This window comes from Oncorhynchus tshawytscha, linkage group LG13 (assembly GCF_018296145.1).
Source record: "Oncorhynchus tshawytscha isolate Ot180627B linkage group LG13, Otsh_v2.0, whole genome shotgun sequence".
NCBI classification, from domain to species: domain Eukaryota; kingdom Metazoa; phylum Chordata; class Actinopteri; order Salmoniformes; family Salmonidae; genus Oncorhynchus; species Oncorhynchus tshawytscha.
Window position 1 is genome coordinate 17,288,890 of NC_056441.1, and position 17,523 is coordinate 17,306,412.

At 41.2% G+C, this 17,523-nt stretch overlaps 1 protein-coding gene across 1 annotated transcript in view; it reads left to right on the forward strand.

Moving 5' to 3' along the window:
• The window catches only part of rftn1a (raftlin, lipid raft linker 1a), a 48,615-nt gene that overhangs the window by 3,132 nt on the left and 27,960 nt on the right, over window positions 1-17,523 (forward strand). The window contains exon 2 of the mRNA XM_042295259.1: window positions 8,497-8,686. Coding sequence (XP_042151193.1) covers window positions 8,539-8,686 — 148 coding nt within the window. The 5' untranslated portion in view covers window positions 8,497-8,538. The remainder of the gene's footprint in view (window positions 1-8,496; window positions 8,687-17,523) is intronic.

The window sequence follows — 17,523 nt, forward strand, 5'->3', positions numbered from 1 at the left end:
AACGACTGCACCCTCATTGAAGCCACAGAAGTTAAAGGCTGACCAGGCATTGTTTGCAGAACACAGGATCCCCCATTATAGTAAATGGGAAAATGGCGATCTTCATGTAAATAAAACCTTTTTTTTAAAGAAAATAATGGTAACAATATAATTGCTTCTAATACACCAGATGTATGTCCTGGAAACTATTAATTTAAAATCGCACTCAGAAGAAATAAGGATAATTTATTTGCTAATGGCAGCCTGCAGTACCCCAGTCGGCCTGACTCAGTGAGAGGGGCAGCACTGAGCTGGCCTGCAACATCACTTCCTGGAGTAACTCAAACTGTGCATTTTATGTACAGTTGAAATCGGAAGTTTACATACACCTAAGCCAAATACATTTAAACTCAGTTTTTCACAATTCCTGACATTTAATCCTAGTAAAAATTCCCTGTTTTAGGTCAGTTAGGATCACCATTTTATTTTAAGAATGTGAAATGTCAGAATAATAGTAGAGAATGATTTTATTTCTTTCATCACATTCCCAGGGGGTCAGAAGTTTACATACACTCAATTAGTATTCGGTAGCAATGCCTTTAAATTGTTTAACTTGGGTCAAACGTTTCGGGTAGCCTTCCACAAGCTTCTCACAATATGTTGGGTGAATTTTGGCCCATTCCTCCTGACAGAGGAGGTTTAATTGAGTCAGGTTTGTAGGCCTCCTTGCTCGCACATGCTTTTTCAGTTCTGCCCACAAATTTTCTATAGGATTGAGGTCAGGGCTTTGTGTTGGCCACTCCAATACCTTGACTTTGTTGTCCTTAAGCCATTTTGCCACAAATTTGAAAGTATGCTTGGGGTCATTGTCCATTTGGAAGATACATTTGCATCCAAGCTTTAACTTCCTGACTGATGTCTTGAGAGGTTGCTTCAATATATCCACATATTTCCCCTGCCTCATGATGCCATCTATTTTGTGAAGTGCACCAGTCCCTCCTGCAGCAAAACACCCCCACAACATGATGCTGCCACCCCCGTGCTTCATGGTTGGGATAGTGTTCTTCGGCTTGCAAGCCTTCCCCTTTTTCCTCCAAACATAACGATGGTTATTATGGCCAAACAGTTCTATTTTTGTTTCATCCGACCCGAGGACATTTCTCCAAAAAGTACGATCTTTGTCCCCATGTGCAGTTGCAAACTGTCGTCTGGCTTTTTTTTTATGCCGTTTTGGAACAGTGGCTTCTTCCTTGCTGAGCGGCCTTTAGTTTACATACACTTAGGTTGGAGTCATTAAAATTCGTTTTTCAACCACTCCATAAATTTCATGTTAAGAAACTATAGTTTTGGTAAGTGACACAAGTAATTTTTCCAACAATTGTTTGCAGACAGATTATTTCACTTATAATTCACTGTATCACAATTCCAGAAGTGGGAAGGTTGTGGAAGGCTACCTGAAACGTTTGACCCAAGTTAAACAATTTAAAGGCAATGCTGCCAAATACTCATGGAGTGTATGTAAACTTCTGACACACTGTGAATGTGATGAAAGAAATACAATCTGAAAGAAATCATTCTCTCTACTATTATTCTGACATTTCACATTCTTAAAATAAAGTGGTGATCCTAACTGACCTAAGACAGGGAATGTTTACTAGGATTAAATGTCAGGAATTGTGAATAAACTGAGTTTAAATGTATTTGGCTAAGGTGTATGTAAACTTCAGACTTCAACTGTGTAACATTAAATAGAGTGGTTGGTTGTTTAGCAACAAACTGATGTGTGCACAAATTTGGGGCAAAACAGATGGGGCTGCATTAGATCGTTGACAACATCTAAACTATATTTAGTCTCCAATGTTTATTGAAAGCAAAAATGAAATTGCACAGTGAGCACTTGTCTCTCAAAGACATCGTTACAGTTGTTGGTTAGTTACCTAGTGGATTGTAGCTAAATTAGCATAGATGTGACATCAGTCAAAACACCTCAAAACAAGACATGGTATCAAGAACAAGATAAAACTAACTGAAACGAGCCACTTACGATTCCCCACATGGAGTTTATTGTCATTGCTGCTAGCTATCTGGCCATCCAGAATCACAACACACAGCCTTCTGCCCCATTGAAGCATGTGCATTGTTTTTTGTGACATTCTCAGCTAACCCGTCTATAAATATTGTACCTAATATCCGATTTGGACCTCAATTTTTTAACAATGAGGAATGAGGAATCCAAAGAAATTGTCAAAAGCCAACCACAGAACCACACCCCACGCCAATCCCACCTCAACATCAAGAATGTAGAATGGGGCTGTGGCTCCGAGTATTGTCTCTTCATCCTATGGAATGTATTCTCAGTGATTTTGGTGATGTTTTTCCCCTGTTCAGAGAAATTAGTAATTGAAGTTGTTGGGTTTATGTCCCTTCCTACATCCGGATATTACCACGTTCTTACCACTAGATGGTGCTGTTCCTGCTAGTAATTTTTTTTTTTTTTAGAATCCCCCACATTGTTAAAGGGGTAGTTCACCCAAATTACAAAATTACATATTGGTTTTCTTACCCTGTAAGCGGTCTATGGACTAGTGCTACTTTTGTCAACAAAAATAGTGACAAATTTTCATCAAACCTATTTTTCAGTTTCAAATGACGAGACTATAACTGACTAAATAGACCCAGAAAAAACTATAACTTAATGAATAAGATTTTTCATTTCAGTTGACTAAAATGAGACAAGACAAAATTCCCTGTAACTAAAATCGGACTACTAAGTGGACTGTTAATAATATGAATAATATTATTAATGAAATATAAAAATAATAATATTAATAACATTTATATTAGCAGCACAGATGCACAGCACAGTTCTGTTCGGTAGTGGGAACGACGCGCCACATCCGAGACACACACACCCTACATCAGCTGGTGAGCTGCGGGGAGCAAGCGATGAGTGTGGGCAGACAGGCTCCGCTTCCGATTATACACATCGAGTAGGTGACTCGCTTGCTTCCCCATAGCTAACCAGTCACCTTCTAGTTAGCTACCCTGGTTAAGAAACACAAGCTGCTTCATGAATGTAAAAACAATAGCAGTCTTGAGTTTAATAGTAAAACAACAGTCTAGCCATGTTTTTCCCTCCCTCGCCCAACCTTCCCACGTTGCCTACTGCATTTCATAGCCAGGTTCTGTAGTAGCCAAGGCTCCCTCTTTTTCTTAGTGAAAAGGGCTTGAGAGATTACAGTTCCAAAGATATGACACATAATACTGGTGCAAAGTTTTTTTTTGTGCGTTGGTGTGCCACATTTTACATCCTTAAAACATATTGCGGGCTGGTCTAAAACTAGGCTACTTGCGGACCGGACCATTAACCATTTGTTAAGGCTACACCTTGTTCAGTTTATTGACTAAATTCCTCTTGCCACTACACTATCTCAGAGGTAAATAACTTTATTTTGAGTTAATGTGGACTCAGACTTGAGCACATGGACCAAGATTTGAGCCAAAATGAACACTGCTATGGACCAGGTATGACAGCACCCCATGCTTTGGTTTTGTTGACCTGGCCACTGTTTCAAAGGCTTTTTAGTATTTTTGTCACAAAGCCAATGCAAGTCGATTGTGACTATATTAGCATTTTTTCACTTTATGTCTAAACCATCCTAAAGTATAAAAAATGGGTTGTGTAACTCAGTGATGTTACTTATATACTGAACAACAAGATAAACCCAACATGTAGTGTTGGTCCCATGTTTTATGAGCTGAAATAAAGATCCCAGAAATGTTCTATACGCACAAAATTACTTTACATCCCTGTTAGTGAGCATTTTTCCTTTGCCAAGATAATCCATCCACCTGACAGGTGTGGCATATCAAGCAGCTGATTAAACAGCATGATCATTACACAGGAGCACCTTGTGCTGGGGTCAATAAAAGGCCACGCTAAAATGTGCAGTTTTGTCAAACAGCACAATGCCACAGATGTCTCAAGTTTTGAGGGAACGTGCAATTGGCATGCTGACTACAGGAATGTCCAACAGAGCTGTTGCCAGATAATTAAATGTTAATTTATCTACCATAAGCTGCCTCAATGTCATTTTAGAGAATTTGGCAGTATGTCCAACTGGCCTCATAACCACAGACCATGTGTAACCACGCCAGCCCAGGACCTCCACATCCAGCTTCTTCACCTCGTCTGAGACCATCCAGGATTGTCTGAGACCAGCCACTTGGACAGCTGATGAAACTGTAGGTTTGCACAACCGAAGAATTTCTGCACAAACTGTCAGAAACCATCTCAGGGAAGGTCATCTGCGTGCTTGTTGTCCTCACCAGGGTCTTAAGTTCCTCGGCGTACATATCACGGACAAACTGAATTGGTCCACCCACACAGACAGCGTTGTGAAGAAGGCGCATTAGTGCCTATTCAACCTCAGGAGGCTGAAGAAATTTGGCTTGTCACCAAAAGCACTCACAAACTTCTACAGATGCACAATCAAGAGCATCCTGTCGGGCTGTATCCATGCCTGGTACGGCAACTGCTCCACCCACAACCGTAAGGCTCTCCAGGTAAACTACCAGCCCTCCAGGACACCTACACCATCCGATGTCACAGGAAGGCCATAAAGATCATCAAGGACAACAACCACCCGAGCCACTGCCTGTTCACCCCGCTATCATCCAGAAGGCGAGGTCAGTACAGGTGCAGGGACCGAGAAACTGAAAAACAGCTTCTATCTCAAGTCCATCAGACTGTTAAACAGCCACCACTAAAATTGAGTGGCTGCTGCCAACATACTGACTCAACTCCAGCCACTTTAATAATGGAAATTGATGGAAATTGATGTAAAAAATGTATCACTAGCCACTTTAAACAATGCCACTTAATATAATGTATACATACCCTACATTACTCATCTCATATGTATATGTATATACTGTACTCTATATCATCTACTGCATCTTTATGTAATACATGTACCACTAGCCACTTTAAACTATGCCACTTTTATGTTTACATACCCTACATTACTCATCTCATATGTATATACGGTACTCGATACCATCTACTGCATCTTGCCTATGCCGTTCTGTACCATCACTCATTCATATATCTTTATGTACATATTCTTTATCCCTTTACACTTGTGTGTATAAGGTAGTAGTTGTGGAATTGTTAGGTTAGATTACTCGTTGGTTATTACTGCATTGTCGGAACTAGAAGCACAAGCATTTCGCTACACTCGCATTAACATCTGCTAACCATGTGTATGTGACAAATAAAATTTGATTTGACCCGACTGCAGTTCGGCGTCGTAACCGACTTCAGTGGGCAAATGCTCAACTTCGATGGCCACTGGAATGCTGGAGAAGTGTGCTCTTCACAGATTAATCCTGGTTTCAACTGTACTGGGCAGATGGGCCAGATGGCGTGGATAGCGTTGTTTTCGGAGAGTGGTTTGCCGATGTCAACGTTGTGAACAAAGTGCCCCATGGTGGGGTTATGGTATGGGCGGGCATAAGTTGCGAACAACGAACACAATTGCATTTTATCGATGGAACTTAGAATGCACATGATACCGTGATGAGATCCTGAGGCCCATTGTTGTGCCATTCATCCACCTCCATCACCTCAATGTTTCAGCATGATAATTCACAGCCCCATGTCACAAGGATCTGTACACAATTCCTGTCCCAGCTTTTCCATGGTCTGCATACTCATCAGACATGTCACCCTTTGAGCATGTTTAGGATGCTCTGGTTCAACATGAATGACAGCTTGTTCCAGTTCCTGCCAATATCCAGCAACTTCGCACACCAATTGAAGAGGTAGTGGGACAACATTCCACAGGCCACAATCACCAGCCTGATCAAGAAGGAGATGCATGAGGCAAATGGTGTTAACACAAGATACAGACTGGTTTTCTGATCCACGCCCCTACTTAAAGAAAAACGATCTGTGACATATGCATATCTGCATTCATTAGATAAATATTTCAGCAAAATAATTTTTCTGTAACACTTATCTGTTTCTAACTACATCAACTATTTCAGAACAATTTGAGATGGTGGCTTGGCTTGGCTTGCTGAAACGACCCCTTGTCTCTGTGCGATGATGCTTGTTGACTGGAGAGTCTGGAGGTTTCTCTCACCCTCCTCTCATTCTCTCCCATACTTTCAACATATATACCTACTGTCTATGCTCTCTCTCTCTCTCTCTCTCTCTCACTCACTCACTCACTCACTCACTCACTCACTCACTCACTCACTCACTCACTCACTCACTCACTCACTCACTCACTCACTCACTCACTCACTCACTCACTCACTCACTCACTCACTCACTCATAGTTTCCTCTTATGGTTAATGAAATTGAAGGCATGTTCTCCACGAATGTACCTGAATGAGTAAGGAGAGAACACAATCTGGAGGAAGAGGGAAGGTGAATTATGTAAATGCATCCATTATGTTGTTCTTTGGAAGTTTTTAACTTTTAGAGCATGTTACTCTCTGCTGGAGACACACACTTCGTCACCACCAGTGAGTTAGGCTATTTGTTGTAAAACTGTGACTATGCAGGCTCTTTGACTCGTTAGTTGCGTTAATGTCTGTGTCTGTGCTGCTGTGGGCCTAAAGGGACTTGGTGTCATTATACACACTGATCACACACATTTACACACCCGGCTTGGCTGCATAAGTCTCCATTACCCTCACACACACACTCACCTGAGAGTTGTCATACACCTTTCCGTATCGGCTCAATGTGACTTAAACCACAGACACACGTTGAGAAAGACGTGCATTAACACACACACAGTCAGGGGTCACACACATTTCTGTGTTGGCTCAGTGTGACTTAAACCACACACATTAACACACACACACTGTCTTCTCCTTGCAGCTCTAAACAGCCGTATCTGACAGGGATTTTAACGGTAACCGCGGAGACGGTCATATCGTAGCGACACTGTCACAAGGGATTAGCCTGACGACGCTCCACTCCACCCAACTGACTTCTGGATCCTGTGCTCCTCTCTTCCTCTCCTCTTCTTCTCTCCCGTTTCCACAGACCCCCATGTCCCTTGTCCTCCTTTCTAAACCCTCTCTTACTCTGTTCCTCTCCTCCTCCTGTCTCCTCCTTTACTTCCTTGCATCCTTTCTTTAACTCATTTTCTATTTCCTCTTCCTCAATTTCCTCTCCTTTTCATTCTGACCCTCATCTCCTCTCACCTCCTCTTCCTCAATTTCCTCTCCTTTTCATTCTGACCCTCATCTCCCCTCGCCTCCTCTTCCTCAATTTCCTCTCCTTTTCATTCTGACCCTCATCTCCTCTCGCCTCTCTTCCTCAATTTCCTCAATCTCCTCGTCTCCTCTTTCCTCTCTTTTCATTCTTCATTTCCTCTCCTTTTCATTCTCTCATCTCCTCTCGTCTCCTCTTCCTCAATTTCCTCTCCTTTTCATTCTGACCCTCATCTCCTCTCACCTCCTCTTCCTCAATTTCCTCTCCTTTTCATTCTGATCTCCTCTCGTCTCCTCCCTCATCTCCTTTTCATTCTGACCCTCATCTCCTCTCACCTCCTCTTCCTCAATTTCCTCTCCTTTTCATTCTGACCCTCATCTCCTCTCACCTCCTCTTCCTCAATTTCCTCTCCTTTTCATTCTGACCCTCATCTCCCCTCGCCTCCTCTTCCTCAATTTCCTCTCCTTTTCATTCTGACCCTCATCTCCTCTCGCCTCCTCTTCCTCAATTTCCTCTCCTTTTCATTCTGACCCTCATCTTCTCTCGCCTCCTCTTCCTCAATTTCCTCTCCTTTTCATTCTGACCCTCATCTCCTCTCGTCTCCTCTTCCTCAATTTCCTCTCCTTTTCATTCTGACCCTCATCTCCTCTCGCCTCCTCTTCCTCAATTTCCTCTCCTTTTCATTCTGACTCATCTCCTCTCTTCTCCTCTCCTTTTCATTCTGACTCATCTCTCTTCTCCTCTTCCCTAGTTCCTTATTTGCATTATTTTCCTCTCCTCCTCCTCCTCCTCCCTACCTTCCCTCATCTCCACCTCCTTTCCTTCTCTCATCTCCTCCAGTGCCAATGTTGTCATGGTCGACAGGGCAGGAAATCTGAGTTTCATTTCTGCTTTAATTCATTCTGATCAAACATGTCGCTCCCAATCACCCAGATTTGATTAGCGGATGCCCGTATCTGAGGCCACTAGCCATGTAATGGTTGACACATTCATATTCCTGTATTATTGGTGTGTGTATGTGTTCATGGTTGTGTGTGTGCGTTGTGACACATTATCCCACATAGTTTCTCACGGCAGACAGAGGAAGGGTTTAATACTATAATGCAACACCTGTGACGGGTTTATATTTAGAAACAAGTTTATCTTTATGCTAATTATTTTTCTCTTCACTCTCTCACCCCATCTCTCTCTCCGTTCGCTCTCTCTCCCGCTCTTTCTCTCCATCTCATTCTCTTCATCTCTCTTTCTTACCTGGCTTTCTCTCTTCCTTTCAATCTAGCTCCTCTCTATCTCTCCCTCCTCTCTTTCTCCCTGCAGAGGGATGGGCTGCAGGCTTCCTAAGCTGCGGAGGACTGGGGAGGAGAAGAGTCCCGGGAAGATCTACTCCACCCTCCGACGACCGCAGGTGGAGACCAAGGTGGGCGTGGCCTACACCTACCACTTTCTGGATTTTCTGCTGGGGAAGGAAGGTAGGGAATACTGACAGGCACACACACACACACACACACACACGCCTAGCTCCAGTAGTGAATTCCAATTCAACCCCTAGTCATCATATAGGATTAGACAGGAATCCATTTGATTTATCCAGATCTATATGTCACTGGTCTTGGGGCCCTGGTTAAGGTCAACGGCGTCATTAACTTTACCCAGTACCTGGATATTTTAGCCAACAACCTGGTTGCCTTTGCCAGGAGGCTGAAACTTGGCCACAAGTGGGTCTTCCTGCAAGACAATAACCCCAAGCACACATACAAATCCACAAATAAATAGGTAATTGGTCAAAAAATCAACATTTTACAATGGCCGTCTGTCTCCGGACTTGAACCCCATTGAAAACCTGTGGTTTGAATTGAAGAGGGCCGTCCATAAGAGCAGACTAAGGATATCAAGGATCTGGAAAGATTCTGTATGGAGGAATGGTCTAAGATCCCTCCCAATGTGTTCTCCAATCTCATAAAAGAGAAAAAACATCTCAGTGGCTTTATCCTCACGTGGTGAGGTAATTAAAGGTATTAAAAACAGGAGTGTCAATCATTTTGACTTCTACCTTTTCAGGAGAAAAAAGTAGTACTTGTTAAAATATATTTTTTTACCTTAATTTCACCTTTATTTATACAGAACAAATTCTTATTTAGAATGATGACCCGTCTTTCTCTGAGGAAATGTACTAGTATAATATAATATCCCAATTTTTTTAGCATACAATATAGCTCGGTATTTGAATTATTTTATACTGTCATTTTTGCTCATCTTTATCAAGGGCGTCAATAATTTCAGACCCCACTGTATATGAAGTGGCTAGAAGTCTAATTTGGAATTCTGTAGCTCTTCAAGACCAAGGTTTGTAACCAGGGTGTGTATTTCAAGATAATCTCAGTGTGAGTAGGCATCCCACAGTACCAAAGATTCAGCTGTACAGTTCAGACTAATCCACGCCCCCTTCCTATCTCTGAAAATGAGAGGAAGATGAGAGAGTACTGTAGTTGATGTTTCGCACAGTGTTTAGGGAATGAAGTGTGTGTGTCTTTGTGTGTGTGTGTTTTGCGCAGCAGTGTTTTGGGAGTGTTTGATGAGAAGTCCCATGAGGCTGCTGGGTTCTAAATATACTAATTCTGCTATTGTGACAGAACAGAAGAGATTGTGCAGAGAGAGTGAAAAGAGAGAGTTGGGGAGAGAGGGAGGGTGTGATAAAGGGAGATGTTTCTGGATTTTTAAACCTCACTTTGTCCATGTTAAAATGAACTTTCCCTCACACTCTATTTAGGAATGGATGCAGGAAGTTGAGTCAGTCAGTTGTTGAATTTGCTACATACGCAGAACATTCAGCAGCCAGCCCAATACAGACAGTGGTTGCACCCCAAATGGCACCCTATTCCATATACAACAGGAACTAGGTTGCTTTTTATAGTGCACTATAAAAGGACTAGGGCACCATTTGGAACTCTGGCAGAGGAAGTCATGACCATCCAGACAACAGCTCTGAATTCAGCCTCCTCCATTTCTGTTAAGCTTATCATGAGGTGGATGGGAGCCAGCTTAGAGCAGCACACATGCCCATGCTGTACTGTAGATGCAAATGCGTGCACTCACATAAAAAATAACTCAACTCATCAAATCAAATGTATTGGTCACATACACGTGTTTAGCAGGTGTTATTGCGGGTGTAGTGAAATGCTTGTGGTGTAGCGAAATGCATACACTCAACCTCACTTTAGTGCGCACACACACACACACACACACACACACACACACAATAGATTTCAGGCTAGGGAATATTGTCATCTTGTCTCTAGACAGACAGGCAGGTCATTTATATGGTAAATTCCTTGATGCCACATGAGCTCCTTATGTCTGCATAGCAGTGCTCTGCTGAAGGGATAAAGGAAGATACTCAGTATTGTTTTTGTGTGTGTCATGGAGAGAGACCAAGAGAGCGAGTGAAGGATTCCTGAAGGATTATCTGATTGTTTGTGAAGATTGAGACTTCATTCCCAGCAATGGGATTTGTGTGTGTAGACGCATGTGTGTATGAGACAAAGATGTGGTGTGTGTGTGAGAGAAACAGTGTTTGTGTGTGCATGTGTCCAGTGAGGAATCGGTCTGTCTCTCAGGCTGACATTGAAGAGAACCCACGGTCAAATTTACGCTTTAATTCAATTTAGTTTCCATTAATAATATTATTTCTCCCTCTGTGACTTCATGACTCCCACACAGTAATGACAAATAAATAACCATGTCTGTCTACTCATTTCCATTCAGAGACTATATCTAGTCACAGTTGTTAATTCACTCAGATACATGGGCCTGGCTTTGGATTGAACATTTTCTCCAAGGCATAGAGCAGGGATGGACAACTGGCGGCTCCCCTTTTTGAAAGCCTTCTGATCAATAACATATGTCAAATGGAAGCTAATAAGAGTGTACCAAAGCTGTCATTAAGGCAAAGGGTGGCTACTTTGAAGAATCTCAAATATAAAATATATTTTGATTTGTCTAACACTTTTTATGGTTACTACATGATTCCATATGTGTTATTTCATAGTTTTGATGTCTTCACTATTATTCTACAATGTATAAAATAGTAAAAACTAAAGAAAAACCTATGAATGAGTAGGTGTTCCCAAACTTTGACTGGTACAGTATATATATTTATATTTATATTGCCTTCAGAAAGTATTCACACCCCTTGTCTTTTTCCACATTTTGTTGTGTTACAGTCTGAATTTAAAAGTGATTAAATTGTGATTATTTTTTATCTTTGCCCTACGCACAATACCCTTATAAATTCAAAGTGGAATTATGTTTTTAGAAATGTTCACAAATTAATTTCAAAAATCCAAGCTCAAATGTCTGTAGTCAATAAGTATTTAACCCTTTTGTTATGGCAAGACTAAAGACAGTTGACGTGGGAAGTTTACATTCACTTAGGTTGAAGTCATTAAACTCGTTTTTCAACCACTCCACACATTTCTTGTTAACAAACTATAGTTTTGGCAAGTCGGTTAGGACATCTACTTTGTGCATGACACAAGTCATTTTTCCAACAATTGTTTACAGACAGATTATTTCACTTATAATTCACTGTATCATAATTCCAGTGGGTCTGTGCCTTTTAAACAGCTTGGAAAATTCCAGAAAATTACGTCATGCTTTAGAAGCTTCTGATAGGCTAATTGACATCATTTGAGTCAATTGGAGGTGTACTCGTGGATGTATTTCAAGGTCTACCTTCAAACTCAGTGCCTCTTTGCTTGACATCATGGGAAAATCAAAAGAAATCAGCCAAGACCTCAGAAAAAAATGTAGACCTCCACAAGTCTGGTTCATCCTTGGGAGCAATTTCCAAACGGCTGAAGTTACCATGTTCATCTGTACAAACAATAGTACACAAGTATAAACACCATGGGACCAAGCAGCCGTCATACTGCTCAGGAAGGAGACGCGTTCTGTCTCCTAGAGATGAACGTACTTTGGTGCAAAAAGTGCAAATCAATCCCAGAACAACAGCAAAGGACCTTGTGAAGATGCTGGAGGAAACAGGTACAAAAGTATATATATCCACAGGTAAACAAGTCCTATATCGACAACCTGAAAGGCCGCTCAGCAAGGAAGAAGGCACTGCTCCAAAACCGCCATAAAAAAAGCCAGACTACGGTTTTCAACTGCACATGGGGACAAAGATTGTACTTTTTGGACAAATGTCCTCTGGTCTGATGAAACAAAAATACAACTGTTTGGCCATAATGACCATCATTATGTTTGGAGGAAAAAGGGGAATGCTTGCAAGCCGAAGAACACCATCCCAACCGTGAAGCATGAGGGTGGCAGTATCATCTTGTGGGGATGCTTTGCTGCAGGAGGGACTGGTGCACTTCAGACAATAGATGGCATCATGACAAAAGGAAAATTATGTGGATATATTGAAGCAACCTCTCAAGACATCAGTCAGGAAGTTAAAGCTTGGTCGCAAATGGTCTTCCAAATGGACAATGACCTCAAGCATACTTCCAAATTTGTGGCAAAATGGCTAAGGACAACAAAGTCAAGGTTTTGGAGTGGCCATCACAAAGCCCTGACCTCAATCCTATAGATAATTTGTGGGCAGAACTTAAAAAGCATGTGTGAGCAAGGAGGCCTACAAACCTGACTTAGTTACACCAGCTCTGTCACGAGGAATGGGCCAAAATTCACCCAACTTATTGTGGGAAGCTTATGGAAGGCTACCCGAAGCATTTGACCCAAGTTAAACAATTTAAAGGCAATGCTACCAAATACTAATTGAGTGTATGTAAACCTTTGACCCACTGGGAATGTGATGAAAGAAATAAAAGCTGAAATAAATTATTCTCTCTACTATTATTCTGACATTTCACATTCTTAAAATAAAGTGGTGATCCTAACTGACCTAAGACAGGGAATTTTTACTAGGATTAAATGTCAGGAATTGTGAAAAACTGAGTTGAAATGTATTTGGCTAAGGTGTATGTAAACCTACGACTTCAACTGTAAGTTCAGGAGTAGAATATGCAAGTCCCATAATAATAAGTCACTACAGACCCTGGTTCCAAACTGTATCACAACCGGCCGTGATTGGGAGTCCCATAGGACGGTGTATAATTGGCCCAGCGTCGTCCGGGTTTGGCCGTCATTGTAAATAAGAATTTGTGTTGCCTTGACTCACTCTGTGTGCAATAATAGTGTTTAACATGATTTTTGAATGACTACCTCATCTCTGTACCCCACACACACAATTATCTGTAAGGACCCTCAGTCGAGCATTGAATTTCAAACACAGATTCAATCACAAAGACCAGGGAGGTTTTCCAATGCCTCGCAAAGAAGGGCACCTATTGGTAAATGAGTGAAAAAATAAACAGACAATAAATATACCTTTGAGCATGTTGAAGTTATGAAATATACTTTGGATGGTGTATCAATACACCCAATCTGCAACCTGATTTCAGAGCATTTCGTAATATTCTGTACGTAAATCCGAGACTCTCCGTTTAGTATGATATGTTACTAATTACAATTCGTATTATGTTTGAATATTCAAAACGGACAATATTTTATGAATTTGCAAAACGTATATGTTACATTTGCTAAACAGAGTGAGTAAGGTAGTGTAGTAAACAACCAAAGATTTCTAGACTAAAAGTGGTGAAAGTAGTAGCCCACAATAAGGAAAAACAAGTCAAAATACACTTTATTGAATCCTTGGCCCATATCCTAATCTGACTTTGGTGCAGGTCATGTTGTTCTTCACATCGCCGTGTCTGGTAAACACACACTATGTGAAATAGAATCAAAGCTGATATGTTGATATGCACAGGATACAAAAGGTTTAAATGCTACAGTGAAATGGTTACTTCATATTTGTATTACAGCAATATCAAAACTAGGATGTGTCCAGATAAAACATATTTTAGAATTATTAGATTACCCAGATACACTTGTCTAAATCGATAGGTCATGTGAAAGAAATGTTTTCACTACCCCCTAGCCACATCTAACTAAATGGATGGGTCACTATTTTCTAGACATGAAATACAATAGATGGCTGTCATCACCCCCAGACAAACCTGGCTAACTTGATCGGTCATGTAATCTGGTGAAGTGGAGTCTTTTGTTTAGACATGTAGCTAGCTAGTTAAAAAATGAACCATAATCCCAACCCATAGCTAAGGTACAAATGGACTGTCATAGCTAGCCATCATGCATGAAATGCTGTAGTAGAAATCTGCAGATAGCTAAAGCTAACTAAATCAGTTCAATGTTAACTAGCTAGCTGACATTAGGCTATAACTAGCAATGCAAATGTCTTTCTGAGATACTAATAATATTACTACACAGATCATACATGTAACGTTAGCTAGTGAACCAGCAAGCTAACGTTTGCGACCTAGCTAACGGTACACTTTAACTTGCAATGAAAACAACTTTCTGGCAAGTTTAGAAACGTATAATATCTGAAATTGTAACTTGACTCTTACCCGTATAAATGAATGAACGCTTCACAGCAGCGTGTCTTTTCCGTTTGGTTTGTAGCAAATCCAATACAACACATTACTGAGTACCACTTTCCATATTTTCAAGCGTAGTGGTGGCTGCATCATCTTATGGCAGTGGAGGCTCCTCAGAGGAGGATGGGGAAGTGAAACATTAAAGATATCCTTTTTAGATGAAATTATACTAAATATTTTCACATCACCAAATAATTGATTAAAACACACTGTTTTGCAATGAAAGTCTACAGTAGCCTCAACAGCACTCTGTAGGGTAGCACCGTGGCGTTGCCGGAGGACAGCTAGTTTCCATCCTGCTCTGGGTACTCATGGAGATTCATGGTTCTCATGGTTCTCACCCCCTTCCATAGACTTACACAGTAATTTTGACAACTTCTGGAGGATGTCCTCAAACTTTGCAGCATGAACTGACTTGTTGTCCACCCAATCAAAGGATCAGATAATGAATCTAGTACTGAAAGAATAAGCTACAGCTAGCTAGCACTGCATTGTATAAAATGTGGTGAGTAGTTGACTAAAAGAAAGACAATAGTTGAACAGTTTTGAACAAATGCATTTCTTCGAGAATCAAGAGAGAGCGTGAGTATTTTTTTCACTTGAATTTGTTCAAAACTGTTCAACTATTGTCTTTCTCTCTTTTAGTTAACTACTCACCACATGTTATGCACTGCAGTGCTAGCTATATATATTTAGTATAGTTTTATCTAAAAAAGGTAACTTTAATGGTTCACTTTTTGAAATGTTTCACTTCCCCTTCCTCATCTGAGGAGCCTCGACTGCCATAACATGATGCAGCCACCAATATGCTTGAAAATATGGAGAGTGGTACTCAGTAATGTGTTGTATTGGATTTGCTCCAAACATAAAACTTTGTATTCAAGACATTTTTGCACTATTACTTTATTTGTGATGGACTACTTTCTGCACACGGCCAGTGTGAACAAGATTGACTTGACACAACTGGCCAAACAAGCTGCAGCTAGCTACAAATCAAACGGAAAAGACACGTTGCCATGAAGCGTTTATTCATTTATACGGGTAAGAGTCTAGCGACATTTTCAGATATGATACGTTTCTAATTAAAATGAAAGAGAAGCAAGAGATAGCGAGAGATAGCTATATTTCGTTGTATTTTTTCACTTAGCTAGCGAATGCAGCTAGCTAGTTTAGCCTACTCAAACACCCGGCTCAAACATAGAAGGATGCTATGTTAGCTAGCAGGCTATGGCTATCCACACAGGAACGTGTTTGGTTTTATTAATTAATTGCAACCAGGGGCCCGCCGGTATAACTGCTAAACTGCTTGCTGACTGTACACTGTACTGCATGATTGTAGCAGGTTTACTAGCTGGTTAATTCTAGTAACTATGTTGACAATGATGTAGGCTGTGTGTAGCGATTATGATATGACAGTTTGACTTGGACAGTTTTTTTGCCTGGTCACAATTGTGTTGTGCACTGAAGTCCACAAGCGAAGGGAAAAGGTGAGAGAAGGAGAGTGCGTAGATGCTAGACAGAACTGTTAAATGAACAAAGTGATCATGCTGTTTGTATGTGGCTGCAATGAAAGGGAATTGTGTTTGCGTGTGATCAGGGGTGTATTCATTCCAAATCAAATCAAATTGTATTTGTCACATACACATGGTTAGCAGATGTTAATGCGAGTGTAGCGAAATGCTTGTGCTTCTAGTTCCGACAATGCAGTAATAACCAACAAGTAATCTAACTAACAATTCCAAAACTACTGTCTTATACACAGTGTAAGGGGATAAAGAATATGTACATAAAGATATATGAATGAGTGATGGTACAGAGCAGCATAGGCAAGATACAGTAGATGGTATCGAGTACAGTATATACATATGAGATGAGTATGTAAACAAAGTGGCATAGTTAAAGTGGCTAGAGATACATGTATTACATAAGGATGCAGTAGATGATATAGAGTACAGTATATACGTATACATATGAGATGAATAATGTAGGGTATGTAAACATTATATTAGGTAGGATTGTTTAAAGTGGCTAGTGATATATTTTACATCATTTCCCATCAATTCCCATTATTAAAGTGGCTGGAGTTGAGTCAGTGTGTTGGCAGCAGCCACTCAATGTTAGCGGTGGCTGTTTAACATTCTGATGGCCTTGAGATAGAAGCTGTTTTTCAGTCTCTCGGTCCCAGCTTTGATGCACCTGTACTGACCTCGCCTTCTGGATGATAGCGGGGTGAACAGGCAGTGGCTCGGGTGGTTGTTGTCCTTGATGATCTTTATGGCCTTCCTGTAACATCGGGTGGTGTAGGTGTCCTGGAGGGCAGGTAGTTTGCCCCCGGTGATGCGTTGTGCAGACCTCACTACCCTCTGGAGAGCCTTACGGTTGTGGGCGGAGCAGTTTCCGTACCAGGCGGTGATACAGACCGCCAGGATGCTCTCGATTGTGCATCTGTAGAAGTTTGTGAGTGCTTTTGGTGACAAGCCGAATTTCTTCAGCCTCCTGAGGTTGAAGAGGCGCTGCTGCGCCTTCTTCACGATGCTGTCTGTGTGAGTGGACCAATTCAGTTTGTCTGTGATGTGTATGCGGAGGAACTTAAAACTTACTACCCTCTCCACTACTGTTCCATCGATGTGGATAGGGGGGTGTTCTCTCTGCTGTTTCCTGAAGTCCACAATCATCTCCTTAGTTTTGTTGACGTTGAGTGTGAGGTTATTTTCCTGACACCACACTCCGAGGGCTCTCACCTCCTCCCTGTAGGCCGTCTCGTCGTTGTTGGTAATCAA